At 42.9% G+C, this 26,469-nt stretch overlaps 1 protein-coding gene across 1 annotated transcript in view; it reads right to left on the minus strand.

Annotated features, from left to right (window-relative positions):
• Positions 1–5,574: 5,574 nt before the first annotated feature.
• The window catches only part of NKAIN2 (sodium/potassium transporting ATPase interacting 2), a 794,408-nt gene continuing 773,513 nt past the window's right edge, over positions 5,575–26,469 (minus strand). Inside the window, exons 6-7 of the mRNA XM_083176781.1 lie at positions 20,719–20,800; positions 5,575–7,263 (exon numbers count right to left, since the gene is read on the minus strand). Coding sequence (XP_083032907.1) covers positions 7,254–7,263; positions 20,719–20,800 — 92 coding nt within the window. The 3' untranslated portion in view covers positions 5,575–7,253. The remainder of the gene's footprint in view (positions 7,264–20,718; positions 20,801–26,469) is intronic.

Genomic DNA, 26,469 nt, shown 5'->3' on the forward strand with positions numbered 1-26,469 from the left:
TAAGCCCTGAACAGATCAAGGCTGTTATTTTCCCTCTCAGTCCCAGTACCCCTGTTTCCAGTATGCTGGCACTTTCCCTTTCCAATGCCAACATCCCATCTCTGTCTACAGCCAGGCTCAGCAGCCAGGCAGCACTGACTGGCGCTTGGAGCCAGGGCAGCGGATTGCTGGGCGGGCGGGTGGCTTGGAGGGGGGCGGGCGGCGGCTCCTCCACCCGTCAGAGATAGCTGTGTGTGCCCGGCTGGTGTCAGTCCAGCACACTGGGGGGGAGCGGATTGTGGCTGACTTAGCTGGCGGGGGCTGGAGTGGTCGCCGCACGCCGCCGAACATTGCTGTTGGATGGGGACTGCGACTGCAAGTTTATGGGCAGGCTCCAGCGAAGAGGGAGAAGGGGGATTGGAAATCACTCACCGCTTGTTGATCGCTGCAGGCAGCTTCCAGTTCCTTCCTCAGGCTCTCCTCTGCGGTAGCTTCCTTCCTGCTGCTGGCCGGCTGCAGCTCACTACCGCCCTCCAGTGGAGGGCACCCTAGGCAAATGCCTAAACCTGCCTAGTGGTGGCGCCGGCCCTGCTCCTTCCCTCTTTCTCTTTCTCCATTCCCTCTTTCTCTTTCTCCTTTCCCTCTTTCTCTTTTTCTCCTTTCCCTCTTTCTCATTTCCCTCTTTCTCTTTTCCCTCTTTGTCTTTCTCCTTTCCCTCTTTCTCTTTCTCCTTTCCCTCCTTCTCTTCTGTTTCTCACTCTGTGCCTAACCTCTCTCTCTCTCTCTCTCTCTCTCTCTCTCTCTCTATCTATCTATCTATCTATATATATATATATATATATATATATATACATGCACATGATTAAGTTCCTACTAAAGTATCTGTATCTTCCACATCAATGCTCTGTACATGTGATAGGGGACCCGGTACTGACCGAATAGTGTCTATAATTCCTAGAAATAACTCACACGGACACCTTATTCTAAAAAAACGACATGGACACTAACCATAAGTTTAAACGGTCATATATATTTATTTAAATGGTATGACCCTTATTTGTAAAAGGGATGGCAAAGAAAGAACGCTTGAGACCAGCTTCAGTCAAGGGTGCTAATCATGGTGGCGATTGAAAACGCCCCAAAAACGCCCCAATCCACTACACCACCTATCGTGAGGTACAGCCCGCGCTGTGATAGCTTCCCCGCCCCTTTTATGGCATGGCGAGGAGACTTCCAGGAAGTGTCCAACGTCCACCCACGGAGGCAGGACTCACTAGCCATTCTGGCAAAGGGAAAGGGGGCAATAACGCACAGCAACCACCTGACACATCACCTGACCGCTGGTCGAGAGCACCTTCTCGACAATTTTAATTAAAGTTATAGAAGCCAAATTTAGGTGATAGTCCAAAGGCCAGGTAGCACAGGGATTGAAAGGGAATAGGGGGGTGGGGTTTCAGACTCAAAGAGGAAGTCACTTCCTATAGACTTCTCCTAATATACCCCTCTCTAAACTAACTCCCCAAGGCTACATGGTTGGCCAACCCACATGCCACTCAACTGCCTGAGTTTTTCCTGGATAATCTACTTTCCTCAATAACTTTATTTAAACAATCACTAAATTCACGGGTTCTTAAATGCACTTGAGCCTATTCAGCTCTATCTCAGTCTAGTAAAGGCAAAATATACCATTGTAAAATAAAAAATATAAAACTATAAATTTCGAAGATTTTAAAATCTATAAAATTTAGGTGATTTAATTTAATTAAAGTTATAGAAGCCAAATTTAGGTGATAGTCCAAAGGCCAGGTAGCACAGGGATTGAAAGGGAATAGGGGGGTGGGGTTTCAGACTCAAAGAGGAAGTCACTTCCTATAGACTTCTCCTAATATACCCCTCTCTAAACTAACTCCCCAAGGCTACATGGTTGGCCAACCCACATGCCACTCAACTGCCTGAGTTTTTCCTGGATAATCTACTTTCCTCAATAACTTTATTTAAACAATCACTAAATTCACGGGTTCTTAAATGCACTTGAGCCTATTCAGCTCTATCTCAGTCTAGTAAAGGCAAAATATACCATTGTAAAATAAAAAATATAAAACTATAAATTTCGAAGATTTTAAAATCTATAAAATCGAAGATAGCTCATATGTAAATTATTGGGTACTTGTTTCCTAGCACGGCGCCACCGATTTTGATTGTGACTATTGCGCCGCAAAAAATCACGACGATCGCATGCCAACCAAATCGCATGCGATGCGATCAACGCGATTTTTTCCGATTTTTACATTGGAATCAATGCAAAATGGTCCCTTACACCAGATTTTGCATTGATTTTAATGTGAAATGCCCCAAAACACCCCATTTTTATAGAAACTCCCCCTGATGTTTGAAATGGCCCCCAATTTTAACGCCACCCCGCTATAGACGCCAACCCGAAGCGTGGCGAGAGCAGCGAGCCCACGAGGGGCGGCGGTACGCGTCCTCCGACCTTTTCATACCCCTACTATCCACGTCGGTGTGGAGTTGAGAATAGAAAGTGTGGCGAGCGCAGCGAGCCCCGCGAGGGGACGCGGATAACTTCACAGGTATCGCGGCCCCTCGCGGGCTTCACAGGTATCCGCATGCTCTCGCCGGGCTCGCTGCGCTTGCCACGCTTTGGGCTCGGTGGTTAACTGCGCTCACCACACTTTCTATTCTCAACTCCACGCCGACGCTGATAGTAGGGGTATGAAAAGGTCAAAGGACGCGTACCGCCGCCCCTCGCGGGCTCGCTGCGCTCGCCACGCTTCGGGTTGGCGTCAATAGCGGGGTGGCGTTTAAAATTGGGGGGGCCATTAACCATGCTTTTTACACATATTCAATGTGAAATGGGCCATATTGGCCCATTTAACATTGTCACCTATGTGAAATCAGGTCGATCGCATCGCAGGCCATTATAATGGCCCGCGACGGACGCGATCAACCTGATTTTCACTTTAACATTGTTCCCTATGGGGAAATCGCGTTGATCGCGTCGGTCGCATCGCGGCCCCTTATCAGGGGCCGCGATGGACGCGATCAACGCGATTTTCACTTTTACCGGCAATTGAGCCAGTTAAAGACAGAAAATCGGGTCCATCGCATGCCTTAAGTACCTTAACTTAAGGCATGCGATGTACCACGTCGGGCGCCGTGCTAGGAAACAAGTACCAATTATTGACTTAATGCAGAGCAGGGTTGCCGACTTTAAGAATCTCCTCTCTGGGAGAAGCCCAGAGAGGAGACTTTCAGCAGCAGTTCTGGGGGAGGGGCTTGAGCGGGGGTCATTAAGCCCCATCCCCGGGATGCAAAATAGCCGAATTCATGAATCTCTGTGGAGGGGCGGGGCTAAAATGACGCGATTGTGACATTTTAGCTCCGCCCCCTCCTCTGAGACCCACGGATTGTGGAATTTAAATGCCGACGCCGGGGGGGGGGGGGGGGGGGAGAGATGGCCGCGATCGGGGGGGCGCAGTGGGAGACTCCTAGCCATACCAGGGGGTAGGCAACCCTGATGCAGAGCTGCAATGAGATTCCAATCAATAGTAGTAATTGTGCTTGTTATGCTAAAGTCCGAAGCAAACAATATGAGCGGTGTGTAGTGGCTGCCACTGTGATTGGCAAGTTGTGCAAATCTTGGTGTAGTTTCCATAAAAGTGAACCAAGCACACATGTTCATCAATCATCTGAACCTAAACCAAGGCATTGGGCCCTTAGGCAGTGGGGCCACTGGAGACTTCCCCTATACGCCTTGGGGCCAGTCTGACCCTCTACATGTGCTGCCATTTTGTGTATTTTTTTTTTTCATTTATGATAGAACTTATAGTGCTATTATTATATATGGGCAATTAAACATATTTACATAACTTAATGAATGCTTGATTGATTTTGTTTACATTTACATAATTATCCAGTAATGGAAAAACTGCAGGGATACTGTAAATTGTGGCACAGTTTGTGTGTTGGCATTTGGATGTAACCTGTATTCAAAAATAAACTAGGCTGGTAAGAAAAAAACAAAAAGTACATCCAGCCATTATAATGTCAACAATGGACTTTTCTAGAGTTGAGAAGACTGCAAACCTTTTTGATATCTTTTCACTTTATAATGCACAAATAAGACTGTAATGAAATAATGTGCATTATGTTGGTGACTGGTCCATGAGAATACATTACATGTAAGTACAGCAGTTTGTGTTGGATCTATCCTCATCAGTCACAGGTCATTACAAGTGTAAGGACCTGGAATGAAAGCAATGCCCCAAAGCTATATCTGAAAAGAGGGAATATGGTGCATGCCCATGTAAGATAAGAGGTCCTTCAGTATTGCATATTATACATGTACAATATTAAGTACCATCCAATCAGCTACTATCTACCATGGTACAGGCTATGGGGCAGTTGTATTAAACCTGGTGCAGCTCCCTACTTTTAAATTACAGTATGGATTTGAAATTGCCAGTTGGGAGACGATTTGCTGGTGCATTATCACCTTCCACTTTATCATTGCACCAGGCTTAATACATCTGCTCCTCTTTTAGAAAAGTATCAGTTATATGCTGGTTGGTTGGTACTTTATCTCTCTCCAAGCTATAATGCTCCTCGCCAATCATACTACATTGCCCAATAGCTATAATAGAGAATTTGGGTTTTTCAAGTATACATGGCTCCCAAGTATACTCACTTCTTTAATAAAGCCTTCTAGTACTGATCCTACACTGCTGCGGTATACTACTCGCTTACTGTCTCTCCCCTCTGCAATACTTCTGTGTCTCTGCCCCTCCCCCTTACATTGTAATCCCACAAGAGCAGGGCTTTCTTCCCTATTGTGCTTGTCCTCCCTCATTTATACCATCATCTCTTTCCCATTGCTGACGATGGCCCCATACATCTGCCATGTTAGTAAATGCTCTGTACGGCCATGTAGCATCAAATATATAGAAAAAGAATGGTAGAGAAACCCTTCGAATAAAATACGAGGCTCTAAAACTCTGCTCCATTTATTTGCATTTGAATAGTTATGCCATACCGTCTTTATGCAGGCACAATAATGACCGTCTCATGGGGCCTGATTCAGATATGAAGCCTAATTCAGACCTGTTCATTAGGCTGTGTTCACTCGCAGCCTAGTGAACAGGTCAGTGCCACCTGCTGCCCTGCTGCCTGCCTGCCCGCCCCACCGCCAGTGCCACCCACATCCCCTTGTGAGCATGAGACTGGATGTGTCTGAGAACACATCACCTTGCATGGGGCCAAAGGGGACAGCAATGAATGATTTCTCTCCCGTTCGGAAATGAAGGTCAGTCTGAACTGACTTTCATTTCAGCCGCTGATCACTGAAGACGGCTCCGAATTCAAATAGGGGAGTCACACCCACTGCCAGTGAGTCCGTTTGGAATGGCAGTTGGTAGCAGTTGCTGTGCCTGTGCCTCCCTTATTAGAATTTTGGACTGAGCTGCAGTCCCCCTCTGGAGCCTCCCCTGCACATATTCAATTGACTCACCCCCACTGTGCCTTATTTATAATTAAAAAACAATTACAAAAAGTTGTCAATGTAACAATTCCCACAACATAATTATGTTAAAATTTTATTAAAGTTCCCCTTTAAATGTAAGTTCTAGTACATGATGGCCAAGCGGCTAATGAAATAATGCTGGGCATAGAAATAATATTAATAATAATAAATAGTTCACTATTATTACAGCATCTTTGTTCCTATAAATGTGTAAATTTCCCTTCTGCATACAGTAGACGACATCTGTGTAACTAAATTTTTAAAGGGATGCTATTTATCAACAAACTTTAAACATCAAAGCATAATCTAGTTTTAGTCATTAACAATGTTATAGTCATTTCCTTAAAGATACAGTAGTCTTTTTGTCAGCTAGTGAGCAATTCTTTATAATCACACAGGTACAGGATAAAATATGCATTATAATACACTAACAAATTCTTCAGACATCACAAAAAGATCCAAATATTCACAAAAGAAAATGTTCTTATGTCATGGAAAAAAGTGCTCACATACACTATATCTTTACATGAAACTTAGGTATAAAATATTAATTCTAAATGTTTAGACTGGTCTTCCTCTATAGAAATCTGTAGATGTTTTGACTTTTGTAAAAGACAAGTCACATAAAAAACACCAACATTGGCAAAAGATATAAATAATAATGAAAGAGAAGCCTTTTCTCTGATGACTTTGCTCAGCTATGTCTGTGGAATATTAGGTAACAGTTTTGCCCCTAAGTTGGAATCCTGTTGGTGTAGGAGTGTATGGAATACATTGCCCAGCAATGCATGATTCGTCTGCAGATGCAGTGGAACATGAGCCTGGATATCATGCAATAGGCAATTCCAAATGCTCCAAATTCACAGGACTGATGGCTTTAAGCATTCAGAATAACCATTTTTCTTTGATTTATGAAGTTTTGAATGGCCATATTGCAGATTGTGATTGGGCCTTTTGAGCATTATATTGCCATATATTTTTCTTGCACTTTATGTTCTCTTCATTAATGACTATAATGACAAAGCACCTTTGCAAAACCTGTCACAGACCTGTTCTGACCTATGCAGAGTTTTAATGGAATAACCTTAAAGGCATCTCTTTAATCGTGTTTGTTTCCTGGGCTAGCAAACAGTTGTGGTCAATGAGGAGGTTAATGTAAAATCTGTAGAGCAAAAAAATAGCTGTAAAAGCTGCTCGTCTTTGCAAAATGATGGTAGATTTGCATCAAAGATGGCAGTTAGCATCTCCTATTTTATATCCCCCTCTGACAATCACATTTTGGCTGGGTTAAGGCAAAGTACAGGCACATGTTGTCCTCTGTTCTCTTGTGACCGCCTGCAAAGCAACCGAATGTGTCCCACTGCCCCAAAGGTCTTTATGGCACTTTTTGTTCACAGTTTTTGATGTCCAGTAAGATCACAACAACTAGGTCTTCCCATTGCAGAGTCACTGGGTGTGCAAACATTGTACTGTAGCTCAAAAGTGGCTGAGTTAGTGCTAACAGTGCAAAAAGAAGAAAAAGAAGCAGAAAGACTCCAGTAGAGGGCACTACAGCTCCAGCAGTCTTCCTGGGATTACAGCATCTGTGGAAATACATCCATTTGTGCACTGAGGACAAGGCTGATTTTGGTAACTCATCAGGGGTATGGGAACCATAAAAACACACACTTTGTTGCCCTTTTGAACAATCCAAGAGAATGTTTTCATGGGAGTGCTTCATACTTCGTCAATGCTTCTTTTATTTTGACCTAGGAAATAAGAACACAAACTGCAATCACAACAATGAAGGATCAGAGATATTAAATGCAAAACCAAATGTTTCCACTTCTTTAAAGTGTATTTTACTTTATGTCTTATGTATTATCCCCGTTCTTCATGTTCCAACTTTTATTGTAAGTTATTTGGAGTTAACCAATAGCCAGACAAATATAACGCTAGCTTTAGGGCAGGTACAATGTGGTAAAATAAAAGCAATAACACTGTGAATGCTTACAGACTCTTCAAGCACTATGTGCATGATCCATTGGGGTAAAATTACTAAAATTAGAGTTTTATTAAAGATGGGATGTTGCCCATAGCAACCAATCAGATTCTACTTCTTATTTGTTTAGTACCTTCCAGAAGATAATAGATAGAATCTGATTGGTTGCCAATAGCAACATCCCATTTGCAATAGAACTTCCATCTTAGTAAATTAACCACATGGAGTCCCATGCTTCTGAAACAGAAGTACCTACATACAGTACATGAGAACCCTTGCATCTAAGTTTGTTTTTGGTCAATTCTCCATAATGTTTGCAAAACAGATCTACCAAAGTGTTAGCCAATCTAAAATTGACTACCCCCCCCCCCCCCTCCAAAAAAAACACACACAAAAAAAACCCTTTAGTACAAGTTAGAAGATCGGACCAACAGCGATACTTTTTCATATAAAAACGAGGTCTACTAACTGTTCCAGAATCAAAATTTAATGTCAGAATTGACCAACCAATAGCCTTATAAATGACAGCATTAAGCTATACAAAATGGGTTTCCTGAAGTAGAATAAGAAGTTGTTATAGCCACCTCTGGCATTTTTGTGTAACTGCAGCTTAGCTGCTGTGTGTTTGCTCTGGGCACAAATCTGTCGTATAATTAGCCAATGACTATAGGTTTGGCACTCAGCTGTTTCAGGAGGCTTGTGTTTTTCCAGTCATTCTGATTGGTCCTTGCTCCCTATATCTTCCTGGTCTGCCTCTCTCCCAGTGTTGGTCATAGCTCACAGTTGCAGTGTGAGCCCTTGATACTCAGCTGTATTCTTTTGTCCTAGTTAGTTACTAGTCAGTCTCAGTATTTGTCCAAGTTCTGTCTCCTGTCAGTCCTCAAAATCTCTCTAGCTATGTTTCCTGCCACTCAGAATTCCCCCAGCTCTATTTTCCATTCACCCTCTATTGTGTTTCAGTCAGTTATCCTGGCTGTTTTTTCCTGTATTGTATTCAGTATTCTCCCATTAATACCAGTCTTTTTCCTTATTGTTTTCCTCTCTCCAGTTCTGGTACTAGACTCAGTTTCTCCATCAGTTTGCCTCCTGTGTTCTCCCTCCTACCTATCTCCATCAGCTTGTGTCTAGCTTTTATTGTCTGTCACTAATCATTATCTCACTCTCCAGCCTTGCAGCTACTACCTCCTCACTGTTGTTAATCTCTCAATACACTTCCTAGTTTCCACCTTGCATTTATAATTGTTCTCCAGACTCCTAGTAGGAACCTCCTTCCAGCCAGTATTGGTTTGAGTCACCTGGGGTTGAGCTTGTACTACTACCAGCGGCGTAAATCCTGGCGGCATCCAGTAGCAGTAGGTGCGCCTAGCCTTAAGAGAAAGGGTGGCTGTTATAGGCAAGAAGACCTGCTGGTGTGTTCTACAAGTCTCAGCCCTGGGTGCACAAGGGTCATTGCTCTGAAGATCCACCTTTGACAAAACCCAGCCCGGAAGAGGTCACTAACCTCAAGTTTGGATCCACCAGTTATAACATATGTACACATTGATTATTACATTTTTTAAGGAACCTTATATGCTTAGGGGAAGAGTCAGAATAAAGCTGAGAACAACCAAAGAAGGTTTGAGAGGGAAGCCGTATAGGGGAAGTATGGGATGGACAAGATACATCTGATCCACATGCAGAGACTCACTTGTGTTCATTACATTCTATCTCTTGCTGGAATCATGAAGTGAATTAGTAAAGAGAGACCAAGTATAGAACTTGAACAAACCATAGCGCAAGTGAGGTCATTATTCCTACATTTATTCATTTGTGTAAATTGGTGCCTTATTTCTGACCCTTACTGCTTTGAAATGCAGTGCCAGAAGTTTGATTGTCTTTTTTATTTGTACAGAAAAGGGGAACTATAATAGCTTATTAAATACAAAGGAATACACAGTGAAAAAGTAACAATTCATTAAGTGCATTGATTAAGTGGAGAAAAGTGTGGGGTGCTGTCCGCCTCAAGGTGTCAACCTCAGAAGGTGTAACATGTAAGTACTGTCTCTTCTACAATGACAGGAGCCAGGTGCTACAGTGTGATGCTCTTCTGTAGCACCCAGCTCCTATCATAGATGAAGAGTTGGAACTACACACAGCCCAGTCTCTGGGCACAGCCAGCATCTCTGGGGATGCTGGACATGCCCCTGGAGGGATGAAACATAGATGCCAGTGAGGCCACGCCCTTTTATATTTTGCCATGTCCATTTTGGGGTGGTTGTGTCTGTGCATCCAGCAAGCGCTGTGTGTGTGTGTGTGTGTGTGTGTGTGTGTGTGTGTGTGTGTGTGGGGAGTAATGCAAGTTGTGCATCGGGTATCACCACCCGATGACATCTCTGGATATATCTATGCACTGCCACTTTAGCAATGGTTAAAATTAAAGGAACAGCATCAATTACAGAGCAGGGTGATGCATAGAAGGCAATACAGAAGGCTCAGGAGAATCCTCAGGAGTTTGAACTGCAGGTAAACACAGCAAAACCATCCTTTCAAAAATTTACGTGGACTGTCAGATTTAATTGAAATGTTGTGTACATTTGTATTCACAGGAGCTATTTTTTCATCTTACATTTGTTCTTTAAGCATTGCAATTTCAGGACACATATTGGACATCTCCTGATCAGCTACAGCTTTAGGGGGGTATTCAATGTCAGGGGAACGGCTGTCGAGCAAGCTCGACAGCCGTGCCCCTGTCCCGTTCTTGTTTTGCTCGCCTGGAGCTCGGCAGTCGGGATTCAATGTCCCGGCCGCCGAGCGGCGAGAAGGGGGCCTGGCCGCGAGTTGATGATGAAAATAGACGAGCTCCGGCCAGGAGCTCGCCTATTTCTGGCTTTTCTCGGCAGAACGAGCCCGACAGCTTGTGCTGTCGGGCTCGCTCTGCGCAAAACCCCTGTTCAATGCTGTCGGGGAAGACAGCATTGAATAGGGCCCCGCAGCCATCTCCCCCATCGGGAGATGGCTGCGGGTGCACGACAAAGATTGAATACCCCCCTTAAACTGATACAGTTCATCATTTTTACGTTAACTGTGTCTGCTCTCATACCCAGGTGATTCGGTGCTAATATAAAGTTGGAAATTAAAGACACTTTGATGCAGCACTACTTGACACTAACAACCAACTTCAGCATGTATAAAAGCAGAGAAAAATTATTTAAATCATTCAAATGTATTACAAAAATATGTTGTGGGTAATCCTTTTTTGCACATATTGACAGGAATTACCTAAGGGCCCAGTTTGTATACTAACCTGCAGTCTGGCTGCAAATATGATATTTTGTGAGGTGCATGTTCAGTGTGCCCGAAAAGGTTGGCACAAAATTGGTAGGCTCAAATAATGTCAACAGGGTGCTTTATTTGTATTTGATTTGGTGGTGATGGTATTATTATGTATGTTTAACCATATATGACCCAAATGAGGGCACCTTGCTTCAGGCATTCAGTGCCTCTTTCCAATCTGCTTCAGTCACCACAATTATCAATAGTGGTATACATAAATAGTAAAATATGCAAAAGTTGAGAAAAGATAAAAAAAACTACTTGATATTAGTAGATTAGGTACTTATTTTCTAGCACTGTGCCACCGATTTCTATTGTATGTTATCAGGTCGGAAAAATCGGGTCGATCGCATCGCATGCGACCAAATCTCATGCGATGCGACCAAATCGACCAGATTTTTTATTGTACAGCCACCCTGATGGCTGATTACAATGTTAAATGCCCCCCCCCCAGACCCGGTTTTTAATTGTATACCCACCCTGATGGGTAATTACTATGTGAAATGCCCCCCCATTGTTAACGCCACACCACGATCAACGCCAACCCGAAGCGTGGCGAGCGGCGGCGGTACGCGTCCTCCGACTTTTTCATACCCCCACTATCCACGATGGCGTGGAGTTGATGTTATATAGTGTGGCGAGCGCAGCGAGCCACCGAGTCCGAAGCGTGGGGAGCGCAGTGAGCCCCGCGAGGGGACGCGGATAGTGGGGGTATGAAAAGGTCGGAGGACGCGATAGTGGGGGTATGAAAAGGTCGGATGACGCGTGCCGCTGCGCTCGCCACGCTTCGGGTTGACGTTTATCATGGCGTTGCCTTAACAAAGGGGGGGCATTTCACATAATAATTAACCATCATGTGGGTATACAATTAAAAATTGGGTCGGGGAGGCATTTAACATTGGGTACAATGTAAAATCGGGTCGTTCGCGTCGCATCGCATGCCATTACCGATTTTTAAGTTGTATGGGAAGGTCTTTAAAACCCGAAAATCGGGTCTGTCGGGTCCCATCACATACCTTAAGTTATGGTATGCGATGGGACCCGACTGGCGCAGTGCTAGGAAACAAGTACCGTAGAGTATAACAGGATTATTTAATCAAGCTTCATCAGATAAATTAACTAAATTATTATGTAATCTAAACATAAAATATAATACTAATGATGGGCCACACTATACAAATATCTGGCAGACTATCTGTCCAATCTGATTGGTAACAAAGACAATCAGGTAATGTATGGGAACAAATGACAAAAACTGTTGTTCAGACAAATTGGTTAAATCCCCACTACCACCCACTACCTATCTGTCTGTGTATTTTCTGTGAGAGAAGTGTCAATTCTATCAGCAGGTGTGCAGCTATTTATATCTAGCCTATTGGAACATCTGTTGCAGTTTAGTGCCAGGGTTATTTTTCTCTTCTAATCCAAGAATATGTGCATTCTCCTGGAAAGAGCATCAACAATATTCTGGCACTTTTTTTTATTAGTCTATTCAGTAATGTAATATACATTGTGGAATGATTCATTCATTTTTTCATGTGGCATGAAGACATACAGTAATCAAATTCTCATTGCTGTGTTCCCAGTACAGCTGGATGGGGAATTTATCAGAGGGACATGGAGATTGTAAATATGATACAATCTTGCACCTTTTGTTTATGAACCCATTGCGAGTGGAGGGAGGAAATGCATGTTCACAAACATACACTAATAGGTTATACTAATCACACAACCAATTCTTTATCTGAACATATCAGTAATGGTGAGAAAGCAGAAGACATTAGAAATGGAACAGGAGACAATGGAGGAGGTGCCCCTACAGGCCTTGTAGGGGCACCAGGAGATCCGCCCCTGTTAGGTCCTCATTTGCCTGGTGACTTCTCACTTATCTGTGTATACTAGCATTACATACTGTAGTAAGCAGAGCCTGTCTTTATCCATAGTATTATTCAGAACATTGCAGAAGAGACACTTGATTGTTTCCCAAGCATTCCATACTATACAATATATGTTTGAACAAAGCAACATTTGCAACAATGCAACATTGACAGTGCAACATTTTTGGGTGACATTTAATAGGATGCAATTTTTAGTCGCCCATTATCGCTCTTTTTAAAATCGCATTTTTGGCCACGAATTCGCATATTTAATGAGGTGCGTATTCTGGGTAAAAAAGTACAAATAAGTGCGATAATGTGCGCATTTTAGTCATGAAATTTGCGATTTTTAGGCATGAAAATGTGCGAATTTGTGTTTTTTTTTTAAAAATAGCGTGAGGTCCCCCCTCCTGAGCATAAGCAGCTCTGGGCTCATTGAGCCGGACCTGGTTCCAAAAATATTAGGAACAAAAAGCATAGGGGTCCCCGTATTTCTGAAACCAGCCCCGGACTCTTGGACCGGTCCTGGTTTCAAAAATACGGGGGACAAAAAATCTGGGGGTCCCCTTATTTTTAAACCAGCACCGGGCTTCAACATGGGATTTATACTTAAACAGTAAATTTGGGGAGACAGTCACAGTGTTGACAACTAATATATACTGTACAAATGAATTTACTTGCACATTGTAAAAATGTTTATTAGTTAATATGTTAGAATTCTTTTCAGTGTAAGTGTACTTTCATGATGACAAATAAGCAATCATTGAGCAAAAGGCTAACACTAATATACTATTTTTCACACACCAGAACGAAACAGAAGAATGGAGAATAATTACACCTCTCGGGAGATTTTAGAATTATATGTGCCTTTAATCTATTGGGGAAATAATTTATCACTCATCCTGCTGAGAAAATCATACTTTATGCCAGTGATATAATGCTGTTAATAAAGGTCATTGTAAAACTCAAATGTGTTAGTGTGCTGTAAGCATTGCAATATATAGTGCATGCTAGTATGCTACAAATCTTAAATGCATACAAAATAAAAAATAATTTGTGTCTAGTCAGTGCCGTCAGAGACAGATTAAGAAGCCATGGGTCTCTAGACGGGGGTGGCACACTTGTGTCTGTGTATTCATAGTTTCATACACTATATATGTACAGTACACATACACACTTAGATAATACATTGTGGGGTTTGTTTTCTCACCTCCACCCATATAAATGTAACCCAAACATCTACTATTACACCATCCATACCTTGCAGACCTTACACCACCATTCACACTTAGACTTTGCCACCAGGGGCAGAGGTGTTATACCATTCACTTAAAATATACATTATCCACTATGGTGTATTTTCTACAGTGCAATGCTGCCCCTTATCATCCCAATGTTTGTTCTTGGGCAGAGCCATCAACATTAACCAAAATGTTTTGGGTATCCCAGTAGGTCTACATGAACACAATTGGCACTTTTTTTCTGATGACCTCCTGGTTACTGTCACTACCCATATAACTTACTTATCTAGTCTTCTAAAATTTCAAACCTATAGTATAGTAGACAGTCACACCAATTTTAAAAATAACAACTATAAATTCATAATTTTCAATTTCTCCCTATCATCCATTGTAAAGGGTCTGAAAAAGGCATTTCCATTGTAAGGCGAAAGGCTAGGACTAGGGCGAAAGACTCAAAACATTGGATTTCTATAGAGAAACAAAAGCACTTACCCCCTCTGTGTAGAAGGAATTTAAGCCAGCACTCAGCGATCAATTCCTTCTACACAGATCAATTGGCTTCAATTCCTTCTACACAGAGGAGGTAAGTGCATGTACCTATGTGCCCTGCACCAGCTCAGTTATTTCTTGAACATTTAGGAGTGCCTAACCTGCAAAAACCTGCTATAGAGAAACAAAGGGTGAAATGTAATAGGGTGCGATTTTATCGCATGTCCCGAAATCGCACTATACCGCACATTTAAAAATCAAATTTTTTGCGGCAAATTCGCATATGTAATGAGATGCGAAATTGCGGTAAAAAAGAGCGTTATGGTGCGATAAAGTGCAATTTTTAGTCATGAAGATGTGCACATTTGATAAAATGTGCGATTTTGTGTTTAAAAAAAAAATGGTGTGAGGTCCCCCTCCTGATCATAACCAGCCCTGGGCTCATTGAGCCGGACCTGATTCCAAAAATACGGGGGACAAAAAGCGTAGGGGTCACCCGTATTTCTGAAACCAGCCCTGGAAAATACAGGGAACAAAAAATCTGGGGGTCCAGCACCGGGCTCCAACAGCCCGCGGTGTCATGCCACAGCCGGGGGACACTTTTTCAATAAGGTGGCTGGTCAGCCTTGGACGGGGTACCTGGGGGAGTGGGGACCCCCCAATAAAAGGGTCCCCCCAGGCTTCATCCGTCCAGGGCTGAAGCCCGGGGCTGTCACCAGCATCCATGGGCTTTGGATGCCGGCCTGATAAGGTTAAATCATTCATACATAACATTGCTTTATACAGGTGAACTACAAGTGTCAGCAGGCGTCCCCCGCATGCTGGGACTTGGCGATCCACAAGTCCCAGCATGCAGGGTATTAATGGGGCCGCTGGGAGTTGTAGTCCACCTGTAAAAAGAATGTTAAAATAAAACACACACACACGCAGAAAAGTACAACTTTATTACACACACACACACACACACACCCCTCAATTTTACACCAATATACTTATCGAACCAGGGTCCAGCGCTGACTTCCTCCTCCACAGCCAGCTCACCCCGCACTGATAGCAGGTTGAGCAGGCTTTTACCTGCGCTGCTAACAGCTTCTATAGTGCTGTACCAGCTCTATAGAGGCTATGAGCGTCGTTGGCTCGATGCATCATCATGAAGACGCATAGCTCAGCACTGATTGGCTGAAAGCGTCTCCATGGAGATGCATCGAGCCAACCATGCTAATAGCCTCTATAGCATTGGGACAGCGCTACAGAAGCTGTTAGCAGTGCCGGACGAAGCTGGCTCACCACGCTGTCAGTGCGGGAGGAGGTAGGCAGCGCTGGACCCTGCTTCGGTAAGCATATTGGTGTAAAATTGAGGTGGTTTTGTGTGTAATAAAGTTTTACTTTTTTGTGTGTGTGCATTCTTTTTACAGGTGGAATTCAAGTCCCAGAGGGCCCATTAATGCCCTGCATGCTGGGACTTGTGGTTCGCTAAGTCCCAGCATGCGGGGGAGGCCTGCTGGCACTTGTAGTTCACCTGTATAAAGCAATGTTATGTATGAATGATTTAACCCTATCAGGCCACTGCCCAAAGCCCACAGACACCGTTGACAGCCCTGGGCTCCCCCAGGTACCCCATCCACGTTGCTCGTGGTATGGCTGGTGAACCTTATGTAAAAAGTGTCCCCCGGCTGTGGCATGACAGTTCCCTCTAATTTTACAAAGGCTGTGTGCGGCAAAAAATATTGGCTGTGCAACTTTGGAAGGAAATTTATATTTTTGTGCGTCACATATATAGAACTGGAAAACGACGTTCAGCATTTGTGTCAACTTTACTTCAAAATTATATTAAAATTCAAAACACAGAAGACAATGTAGTTAATGGGTAAAACACACATTGAGTCCACAACAGCATTGGTCCATTCTGTTGTAATGTCTGGGAGTGCACTCGTCGAGTTTTGTGCGTGCGCACACGCGCACAGCTTAGAGGGAATTTTGAAACCAGCACCGGGCTCCAATAGCCCGTGGTGTCATGATGACACCACGGGCTTTTGGAGCCCGGTGCTGGTTTCAAAATACGGGGGACCCCAAATTTTTTGTCCCCCAGATTTTTGGAACCAGGACCAGTCCAAGAGTCCGGGGCTGCTTTCATCAGAAATACGCTTTTTGTCTCCTGTATTTTTGGAACCAGGTCCAGCTCAATGAACCTGGGGCTGGTTATGCTCAGGAGGGGGACCGCACACTTTTTTTTTTTTACTTTTACACATTTTTAAAGACAGAACCATGCACAAATCTCAACGATCTGTGCATGGTTCTGTCAAATTCACCTGCCAGAACCTGGTCTATTTTTTTGGCGATTTTTGGTAACGTTTACCAAAAATCGCACCCTATTACATTTGCGAGTTGTATACTTTATAATGGGAAAATATCTGGATGCAAATTGAAGTGTGGCAAAAATCACACCCTATCCCATGTGCAATTTTTGAAAACGTGCAATTTCGGCCGTATTTTACCAAAAATCGCACAATAATCGACCCTATTACATTTCACCCAAAGTCTTCTTAAATTCTATGAAATAAGTCCCTGGCAGATAGGCCTACCCTGATTCATTAATCCTACCACAGTCCCTACCTATTGATGTTGGAAGAGGCTTCAGCACTCTACTCAGATTTTCTCTGAATTTGGTCCACTAACATTTTTTATACACAATCCTGGTGGCTATACAGACAGATGGCTTCCAATCAAATTGCTGACTGGCAGATATTTTTCTTCAATATCCATTCCAGCTTGTCTTGCGTCCTCACTATGGAGAGGCAATAGAAGATCCGGATAAAATGTAATAGCCACCCTTCACTTTTCACAAAATTATATTCCTCTACTGCCTGTACTTGTTGGAGATGCAACAAGTCACTAGATACTTTCCTATATATATGGTGGAAGTGCTCAGAGATATTTGTCTTTTGGAGAGACACATTTTCAGACTTCTCAGTCAATAATAAATGACACTGTACCTGAAGGTCCAGAATTTTGTCTCATTTCTAATTCCAAAATTCCAACTAGGGCCTATAAAAAAATCTCTGATACATCACCTTAGTAATGCAGCTAGGGAGGTGATTCCTACAAACTGGAACTCTTCACCCCTTCTACTGTTCATGAATAGTATAGAAAGAATGACTACTGTATAACTATGGAAGATCTTACTCCCTCAGGCGCCGAGAAATTCACAGAATTTGGTGCAACCTGGTTGAGATCTGTAGTTTAAGGAGTCGGACCTCTACAAAACTTATGTTATGCACTCTGCTCGACATATTAAATTTCCATAACTGATAATGTTCCTTTATTTAATTCTATCGCTCTAGGTTGGTCATCCTTGTTGTTTCTTTATGTCCAATTTAGGCTACAATATCACTTCATGTCATATATCCCTACTCTTACCCTGCTCTTCTTGTCTTTCCAAATGTCTTGGTACCTTGTTTTCTGTATTATTCACTATTTTTCAATTTAGTTTTGCAAATATGCTTATGGATATTTTTTGTCATTTATTTTAACTTGTTTAGTACTTTTGATGCTTTTGTGCAATATTATTTATAATTAGGTATTTTTCAATTAGTGATGTGCGCTGGCCTCTTTTTCTGGTTTTGTTTTTTTGATTTGTATCTCTCTCCGATTTTGATCTGAATTTAGGGCCTTATTCTGGTTGGTTCGGACGGATGCGTATTTGCGGAGTGGAACCAAGTGTTCTTAGCCCTGCCTTCCATATGGATTGCTCACACCGTCTGAATGTGGTAAGATGCCGACCGAACGGACCGTGAGTGGATTTTCCATGTTAACACCTACTCCATCTGTGAGAACCTCCCCCATCATTCGATGGTCAGCGACCATCGAATGCTGGACCGAGTGCTCAGGTAGCACCGAGTGCTCCAGACCACTCGGGCATTTCTCCGTGCAAACGCAGGGATATGGGCGGGCAGCTGGCATCCGGCTATGTCAGCTTTCCGCCCCCCCCCACACGTGCGTCATGGACGGATTACCATACGTACACCCAGCTTTTCATGGAAACCCCCATGAAACGCGCGGCATACGCGTATGGTAATGAGCCCAAACAGCCCTTCACGCCCCTCTCCACCCCCTGCTTGGATGGTTCCATACGATCATTTTCTGCAAGGAACTCACGCTGTGTTTAGACGTGTGAGGCATTCGCACATGCGCAGATACACCTATGCACTTGTGCAAATACCAACCATCGGTTGCCAAAACCTCTCTGGTTGGTTTTGATTTTGGATCTGTATTTTCTTAGAAAAAAAATCATAAAATGGTATTGTTAACCTCAGTTACATTAATTTCCACTAATTTTTAGTCATTTTGGACCACCTCAATATTTTTTAAATGATTTTATATTTTTATAATTTTTGCTAAGAAAAGATGGGGTACAGACAGCAGTCACTGTACTGTATACACAGTTGGGGTATGGCTGGCAGTCACACTACCGTATACACAATTGGGGTACAGATATGGCAGTCCCAGTACCGTATACACAACTGGGGTATGGCTGGCAGCACAGTAAAATATACACAGCTAGGTGACAGCCAGCATTGACAGTGTACACTATGCAGTGTAAACACGGAGGGTTAAATGTCTATCAGTGACAGTTTACAGTATGCAATGTTTACACAGTGGGGTTAAATGGCCAGTATTGACAGTGTACAGTATAAAGTGTGCACATAGTGGGGTTAAATCATGACCAGCAGCAGCAATGTACAGTAACAGTGTGTAACATGCACAGTGGAATCTGATTGGTTGCTATGGGCAATATTCCATCTTCAATAGAACTCCCATCTTAGTAAATTTACCCCCTACAGACTTGGAAGAATGCTTGTTTGAAGGAATCTTTTTAACTACCAGACTACTAAGTGGGCTAGAGGAAATTCTTTCAAATGATCTAATCACTGACTTCATAATGATTTTTGCAATACAGGCTCTTCTCTGATGATCATCAATTATTACCAAAACATTTTTTCTTATTTGTCATTTTACTTGAAAGAGGGGACTCCACTGTAGGGAGGCTAAACACTCTTATCACGTCATTAAGCCCAACACCTCCTACCCTTTTAACTCTATCTATTAAGGGGAAATTTTAAGATAAGTTCACCTTCCCCTATTTGAACCTTTTGTAGTGCAAATGGGGTTATGCAACTACTACTAGCAATATTTTTCCTTATTTGTGTACCATAAAAATACACACTGCAACTTTGGGAGCAATGGCTGTGCTAATATTCTAGGAGGAATACATGCAGATGACCAACGGATGGCATGCCGGCAGTGAGAATACCTGGATTCCAACCTTGGTCCTACCCCTAACAGTTCAGTTTTTCCAAGTCACCCAACCAGTGCATTTTTTTATTACCAACTGTCAAGTTATAAAAATCCACAGGTGACTTGGAAAACGTGAACTGTTGGGGGTACTTGAGTACCGGGGTTGGGAACCACTGCGATAGAGGGAATACCGAAAGGGGTCTGGTAAGTATACTTATGCTCCCGCTTCCACCTCTAACACTAATTTCCTGAAGATTAACCTTAACCCTTCCCCAGTAGCCTATCCCAACTGCTCCCATTTAGTGCCTAACTCTAACCATCATACCATTCAGCACGCTCCGGCGTGCCATTTAGAGCGCATGATGCTTGAGCACATCATTCGTTCGCGCATCTCTGTTTTGGTGATCGGCGCGCCAAGATGAGTCGTCTCGGTGTGCTGGCACTACATATGACCGTGTATGTATAAGAGCTTTATTGGTTTTCCTAGAAGTGTGTTCAATGGACATTAGTTATTTTCCTTGTTAAAAAAAAAATGCAAGTGTATTCTACCAATAGCATGGTTATATAAAAAGACAGTTATAATTAAATTTCTATCTATTATGTCCCAATATCCTTGTCTACTGAATGTGTGGAGAACACGACCTGCATTGATATGAGCAAGGTTTTTGTCCGTGGTTCAGGCACATAAGTTACAACTGTAATGCAGGGAAAATATTAATGCCAGTCTAAACGAGAAATTTAAAATAACTATGTAGAGATTTTTCATTTCCTGGTTTAAGACAAGAAACCATTAGAGAATAGGGCTAAACTTAATTTTAAGCAGATCACATTTCCAAAAATCATTAAACTGAAAGTGAAGAGAGTAATATCTGGCTTAATATCGAGGAGTGTAGCCTGGGGTCAGAATAGAGGAAATGTGAATGTGTTTAATTTGTATTTCTTATCCTTCAGCAGAAATAGCCTTTTAATAACTGTCACTCACAGCATGCATGGACATGAAATACTTACATGTACATGGGCTGAAGCTGTAAGTGAGATGTCTTCTGAGGACCCTGGTAGCCATAGGAATCAAAGCCACCTATGAAATCAACTGCAAGAAAAGGAGAAAATTCATTATCATTGTGACCTCCGGCAGAACGCTGCAATAAATCAGAAATGAACTTCCAGGCTTATATGACAGGCTACTAATAATCAGTAAGAGTAACTAATTATCTAAATGTACAGAAATGAATCATGCTACAGAATGAGAAGGGATTGTAAAAGAGAACAACTGCAAGAATGATAAATCATTATTAAACCTTCTCACCCTGCTTGATTAGTGTTATCATCATTTTTATTTAATGTATGAAAGGTTAACATGGGAAGATAACAATAGAGTGACTAGGAGCAGACAAACAACAAATATTAGATAAAACAGGACACTTGTGAAACAATAGAACGAGGCAAATAAATATCTCACAAGCATAGCTAATGTGAACTACAAAATATGTATACAAAGCAGATAAAAGAGCACATGGGCTGTAACAATATATAATACTTCTATCCCTTTCCTTTTATCTCCACTGTAGGCCTTATTCGTGTTTGTATGCACATGCCCACTCAGCTGCAATTTTTCAGGCTACTGACTTGCTAATCATTGCAAGTGAAGCTGACACCCAGAAATTAATGTAGATGCCCACCGGAGCCAGAAGCTACACACACACACACTACTTGCCTTGCCTCCCGGCATGGCCAGAAGGCTCATGAAAATTGGGGTTGGTGATCTTCCAGCATACAACTGGACCCCCCCCCCCCCCCCCTCACATCCCCTCCTCTAGTCAAATACCACCAATCATGGCTCTTGTGGAGGGGACTGGGCTAAAATTACTAAAATCACGTAATTTTGCATCATTTTGGCTCCACTCCCCTCCTCGTAGACTTGTGAATTGTGACATTTTCTACAATGGGGGTGGAGCTTGATGACATCAAATATGATTGGTATCAACTATGTTGACTGAAAGGTGACTGAAATAATAACTTTAGAATGAAGTACAGGACCTTTTCCTTCTGCAATAGTTCATTTTGGGATGTATGGATTGTGTATATTAAATTTAATCCAATGATGTATATAAGATTTAAATTAATAATTTAGTAATGCCTGATACCCAGGTGGAGTGGATGAAAGGATGGGATCTCTGTTCTACTTACAGCTCTCTCCACCCTCTTATCACTCTTCTAATCAGGAAACTCATTTGGTAGCTCATTAAACCTGATACTTCTGTGCCTCTGCCTGCACTACATTCTGTCCTACTCACATCATGTCTGTCTGATTCTGCTGCTGCATGAGATGCATTAGAGAGACAGCTAGTGATGTCAGTGCACTCTGGTTGTGTGTGTGTGTGTGTGTGTGTGTGGGGGGGGGGTTGCTGACAAAAGGGAGCTCAGGGTACATTATGGCCTGAAAACTCCAAACCCATTCTGACTATGCTTCCTGTCCATTTATAGTCATAGTGTTAGCCCACTCGGTGGCAGCAGCCTGGCTCCGTGCACAGGCTGACAGGGAGTCCTGGAGCTCCTGTCAGCCTGTGTCACGTCTCTGGTGCTGGTTGCTCGGCAACCAGGGATGCAGAAGCAGCTTCCGTATCACAGGGGTCACGTACCCTGGTGTCGGTTGCTCGGCAACCAGGGACGCTAGGATGATTCTGTCTGGCGGCACCTGGCTGGCTGGGTGATAGTTTCCACCAGGTGGTTGCCTGGGCAACAGGATATTGTTCCTGGCTGGCCTTATTCATCTGCACCAGGAGACTCTTGCTGACCTCCTGGGTTGGTTCTGGTAAAACCGTAAGTGCTGAATTTTGGAGCCCAGGTGTTCCTCAGTTGCATGTTCTTGCCTTGGTTCATCCCGAGTGCGCCGCAGGGTCACATTTACCCCAACAGGATTAGTTCTTGTGTGTTCAGTGCTTACTGTTCTTCTGTGTGGTTTGCAGTGTAGTTGTGTGGTGTAATATTGTGCTTTTGTGTGGTGCCTTTCTTTCTTATGCCTGCGACGAGGTCGCTTTTGGTTTGCAACTTGGTTGCCTACTTGTTCTTGGTTACTCTGTTCCACCCCCAGTTAGACCTTGTTAGCCAGTTTTACCTTTTGATCTCCTCTGGAGAATCACCAGTACTTTGTCCACTGTAAGACCTGGTTGCACCGGAGTTGGGGTGGAGTTAATTTGTGCCTCCAAAAGTGACAATTATAGGTGAAGACTTAGCATCCGCAGGCACTCATCATTCTTTGGGGTGGATCAACAGAGATAGTGTAGAATTTGCTGTGGCCATCCTAAACAGCGGTCACAGTTAGGGCCGGACTGGGACCAGAAATCGGCCCTGGCATTTTGAGCCCACAGGCCCACCCGCAGCTGGCGGTACCCTTGCCACACAGCCAAAAGGGGGCATAGTCTCATGGAAAGGAGATGTGGCATCAGAAAAAGGAGGCATTACACGTTATGGAACACACCATAATGCCCATTACAGAATATGACACAATCTGGAACCCACAGGCTGCTCCCCCTGTATAATAACAGGACACAACAGGCTGCTCCACCCTGTATGATAACAGGACACAACAGGCTGCTCCCCCTGTATTATAATAATAACAGGACCCCACAGGCTGCTCCTCCTGTATAAAAATAATAATAATAATAATAATAATAATAATAAAAAAATAATAATAACAGGACCCCACAGGCTGCACCCCTTGTATAACAGTACACCACAGGCTGTTCCCCCTGTATAATAATAACCGTAACCCACAGGCTGCTCCCCCTGTATAACAGGAACCCACAGGCTGCTCCCCCCTGTATAATAATAACTGATCCCCACAGGCTGCTCCGCCTGTATAATCACAGGACACCACAGGCTGGTTGGTTTGGTTATAGTTTATGCTGCGGGGGCGGTATGGTTAGAGTAAATGCTGTAGTAGGTGGGGGTTGATAGAGTCAGGCTGTGAGGGGGTGCATAGTGGCTACTAACCTGGCACTCTTATGCTTGCTCGGAGGCACTCTTACTGCAGATACCTCCAGCGTGGTCCTCCTGTTTCCGATAATCCTCTCATGCAGCCTGTGCTGGTGGTGCCAGAAGATGCTGGGGCCCGCACTTACTGGTGACAAGCTGCACATGTTATTCCTACACCACGTCCCCGCAGTAGCGCGCGTACACTGCTGCACGGCCTGCAGGAGTATCAGAGATCTGAGGCTTACTGGAGCTGTGAGCTGTGACTGACATGCTCTGCAAAGGCCCACAACACCACTTTCTCTGTAGCGGTCTCCTGCACTAGAAATGTCCTCAGTGCAGGAGGCAAGCGGCCATGTATTTGCAGACCAGTTGGAGACGTGGCCACTCACACAGCACAAATTCGGCCTACCTGGCCATCGCCCCTTCTGGCATTTGCAAGAAGTGTCAGATGGCCAGTCCAGCCCTGGTCACAGCTGCTGGGTAACACCCGGAATCATAGCACATAGAACATTTTTAATATTTGTATACTTAATATGTAAAATAAATTAATAGTTATACAAAGGATTACATTATTTTGTTGTACATTATAGCAAAAAATCTACTGACCTCGGCTATTTAAAGATCCTAGAGAATTACAATTGGTGCATTAAAGTTACATACAATACACATATGCTGAATAACTGGTGCTACAAATGTACCATGTTGTGCATTTTACATGTTGTTTTTGTTACCACATGTTTATTTTGGGTCAATTTTGGGCAACTTTAATGCACTCGCCCTAAATTTTAAGTCGTATAGTGGCAGTCATATTCATTCATATTAAGAATACGAATTAGTCATATTCCTATTCTTAGTAAATTTCCCCCATAGTATTTTGTGATGATGCAGTGGGGTTTATTGTGAGTTGGATGACTCTCTTTGTGCAGATGGAAATAATGAGCTCCAGCAAATAGCACTTAGGCAAAAGCCAATGTACACATATTCATGTATCTCCATCCAATTCGGGGCCCAACAGCTCTTTTCCAGATCTCAATTTGGGGCAGATGTATTATTACGCCCATAACATTTTAAAAATAACAGGTTCTGCTTCTCCTGTATAACGAGGAGAAGCAGGCACCCATTACAGCCTGATGTATTAACCCCCCTTGTGCCGATAAGGAGAGACGTTAAGTCGTGTCCATGGCTCTCCTTATTGGCGTCCCGGGCAGCACTGTGCATGACCATTAAAAAAAAACAAAAAAAAAAACCCTTCTCTGTAATGGGCATGCGCGAGATCTAGCTATTAGCATGAAATCTCGAGTGCAGCCCAGAGCCAGCAGCAAGACTAGCGCTGTCCTGGCACAGCGGCCGGGGCAGTTTAACACCTAGGTAGCTGTTATTATATCGCCCCGGAGGCAGATTGCTGGGGGGATTGAAGGGGACAACCACGCCAAGCGTTACTTGGCGGGCTGTCCCGAGCACAGGTTTGGTGCACTGATAGTACATTTGAAAAATGTTAATCCCACCAGTTTTCCAGTGTTAAGTGCAGCATATGCCTTAACGTGGTTAATTCATCTCTCCCTTTTGCATGAATAAGTGGAACTACTGTATCTTGATTTCCTTTAGAAGGAAAGTCAGTTTCAGACAGATATCTTTTCACCTTGCAAGGGGCTTATGTAAAGGTGCCCATACACGCACCGATTTTGTGTGCTGTGCGTTTTGTACTTCAAGCTGCCATGCGATTTTGGCACTTGAAGTGGATGCGATGCGATGTACTCTACTTTGCGGGTGTGATGCGATGCGATGAGATGCGATTTTACCCACTTTTTAAAAAAAAGTTAATAGGTACTAATGGACATCGCATCGCATGTACTCCGGTACTGATGCAATGCAATGAAGCACAATGCAATGAAGCATAATTGCAGCGTGTATGGGCACCTTTCGTATCATTAGCAGTTATGACAGTTTCATCTGAAAAAGCTTCCTCGCTTCCTATGGTCCTATGGAAACTCGCTTTTTTTTTTGCCCATAAAAGCAACTCCCTCTGTTTCTATGGGAACTGCTGCATTGCCAGATATACCAAGCTCTGGAATGTGAAGCTTACTGCTGAGAATGGAAGATGGTTAACAAGCAATAAACATATTTTACATAGTGCTAGAGTTGTATTCCTGTGGTTTGTTAGTCTTATTTGTAAAAGGGACTAGAGCATGAGTTTCCGTACGCTCATCATCTATTTTTACAGCAGTTAAGAAGCAAGTTCTTGTAGATAAGGCTTTAAGTGCTGTTGATTTTCTATGCTCTGATGTGACTTCTTAGTACTTTATGTTTGAATTTACTTAAGAAGTGATGACAGATTAATTTTCTTTTCTACAATTGATTTCCAAACTGAAAGCCTTAAAAATGGTGTACTAAGTGAAATTATTTGTAGCAAGATGTTGTTTTTCATGTTTACATTAAAATACAATAAAAAAAGAAATTGTAGCAGAATGAAATATTGTAATACACTTGAATATGCAATGACCAACATAACAAACAAATTAATTTATAGTCGTAAACCATTTTGAATATTTGTATACTTAAAATGTGAAATATAATAAGTGACAGTCATACAAAGAATTCCATTATTTCGTCGCTCATTATAGCAAAACATCTAATGTCCTCAGCTTTAAAAATATTATATACATGATATGTTATTATTGTATTAATAGTAATTGAATGAATGAATGAATGAATGAATGTAATACAAGGTGCTCAGAGATGTTATTGGTCCATTGGGAGATACTGTAGCTCATTACAGGACCAAAA

This window comes from Crinia signifera, chromosome 3 (genome assembly GCF_055691185.1).
Source record: "Crinia signifera chromosome 3, ASM5569118v1, whole genome shotgun sequence".
NCBI classification, from domain to species: domain Eukaryota; kingdom Metazoa; phylum Chordata; class Amphibia; order Anura; family Myobatrachidae; genus Crinia; species Crinia signifera.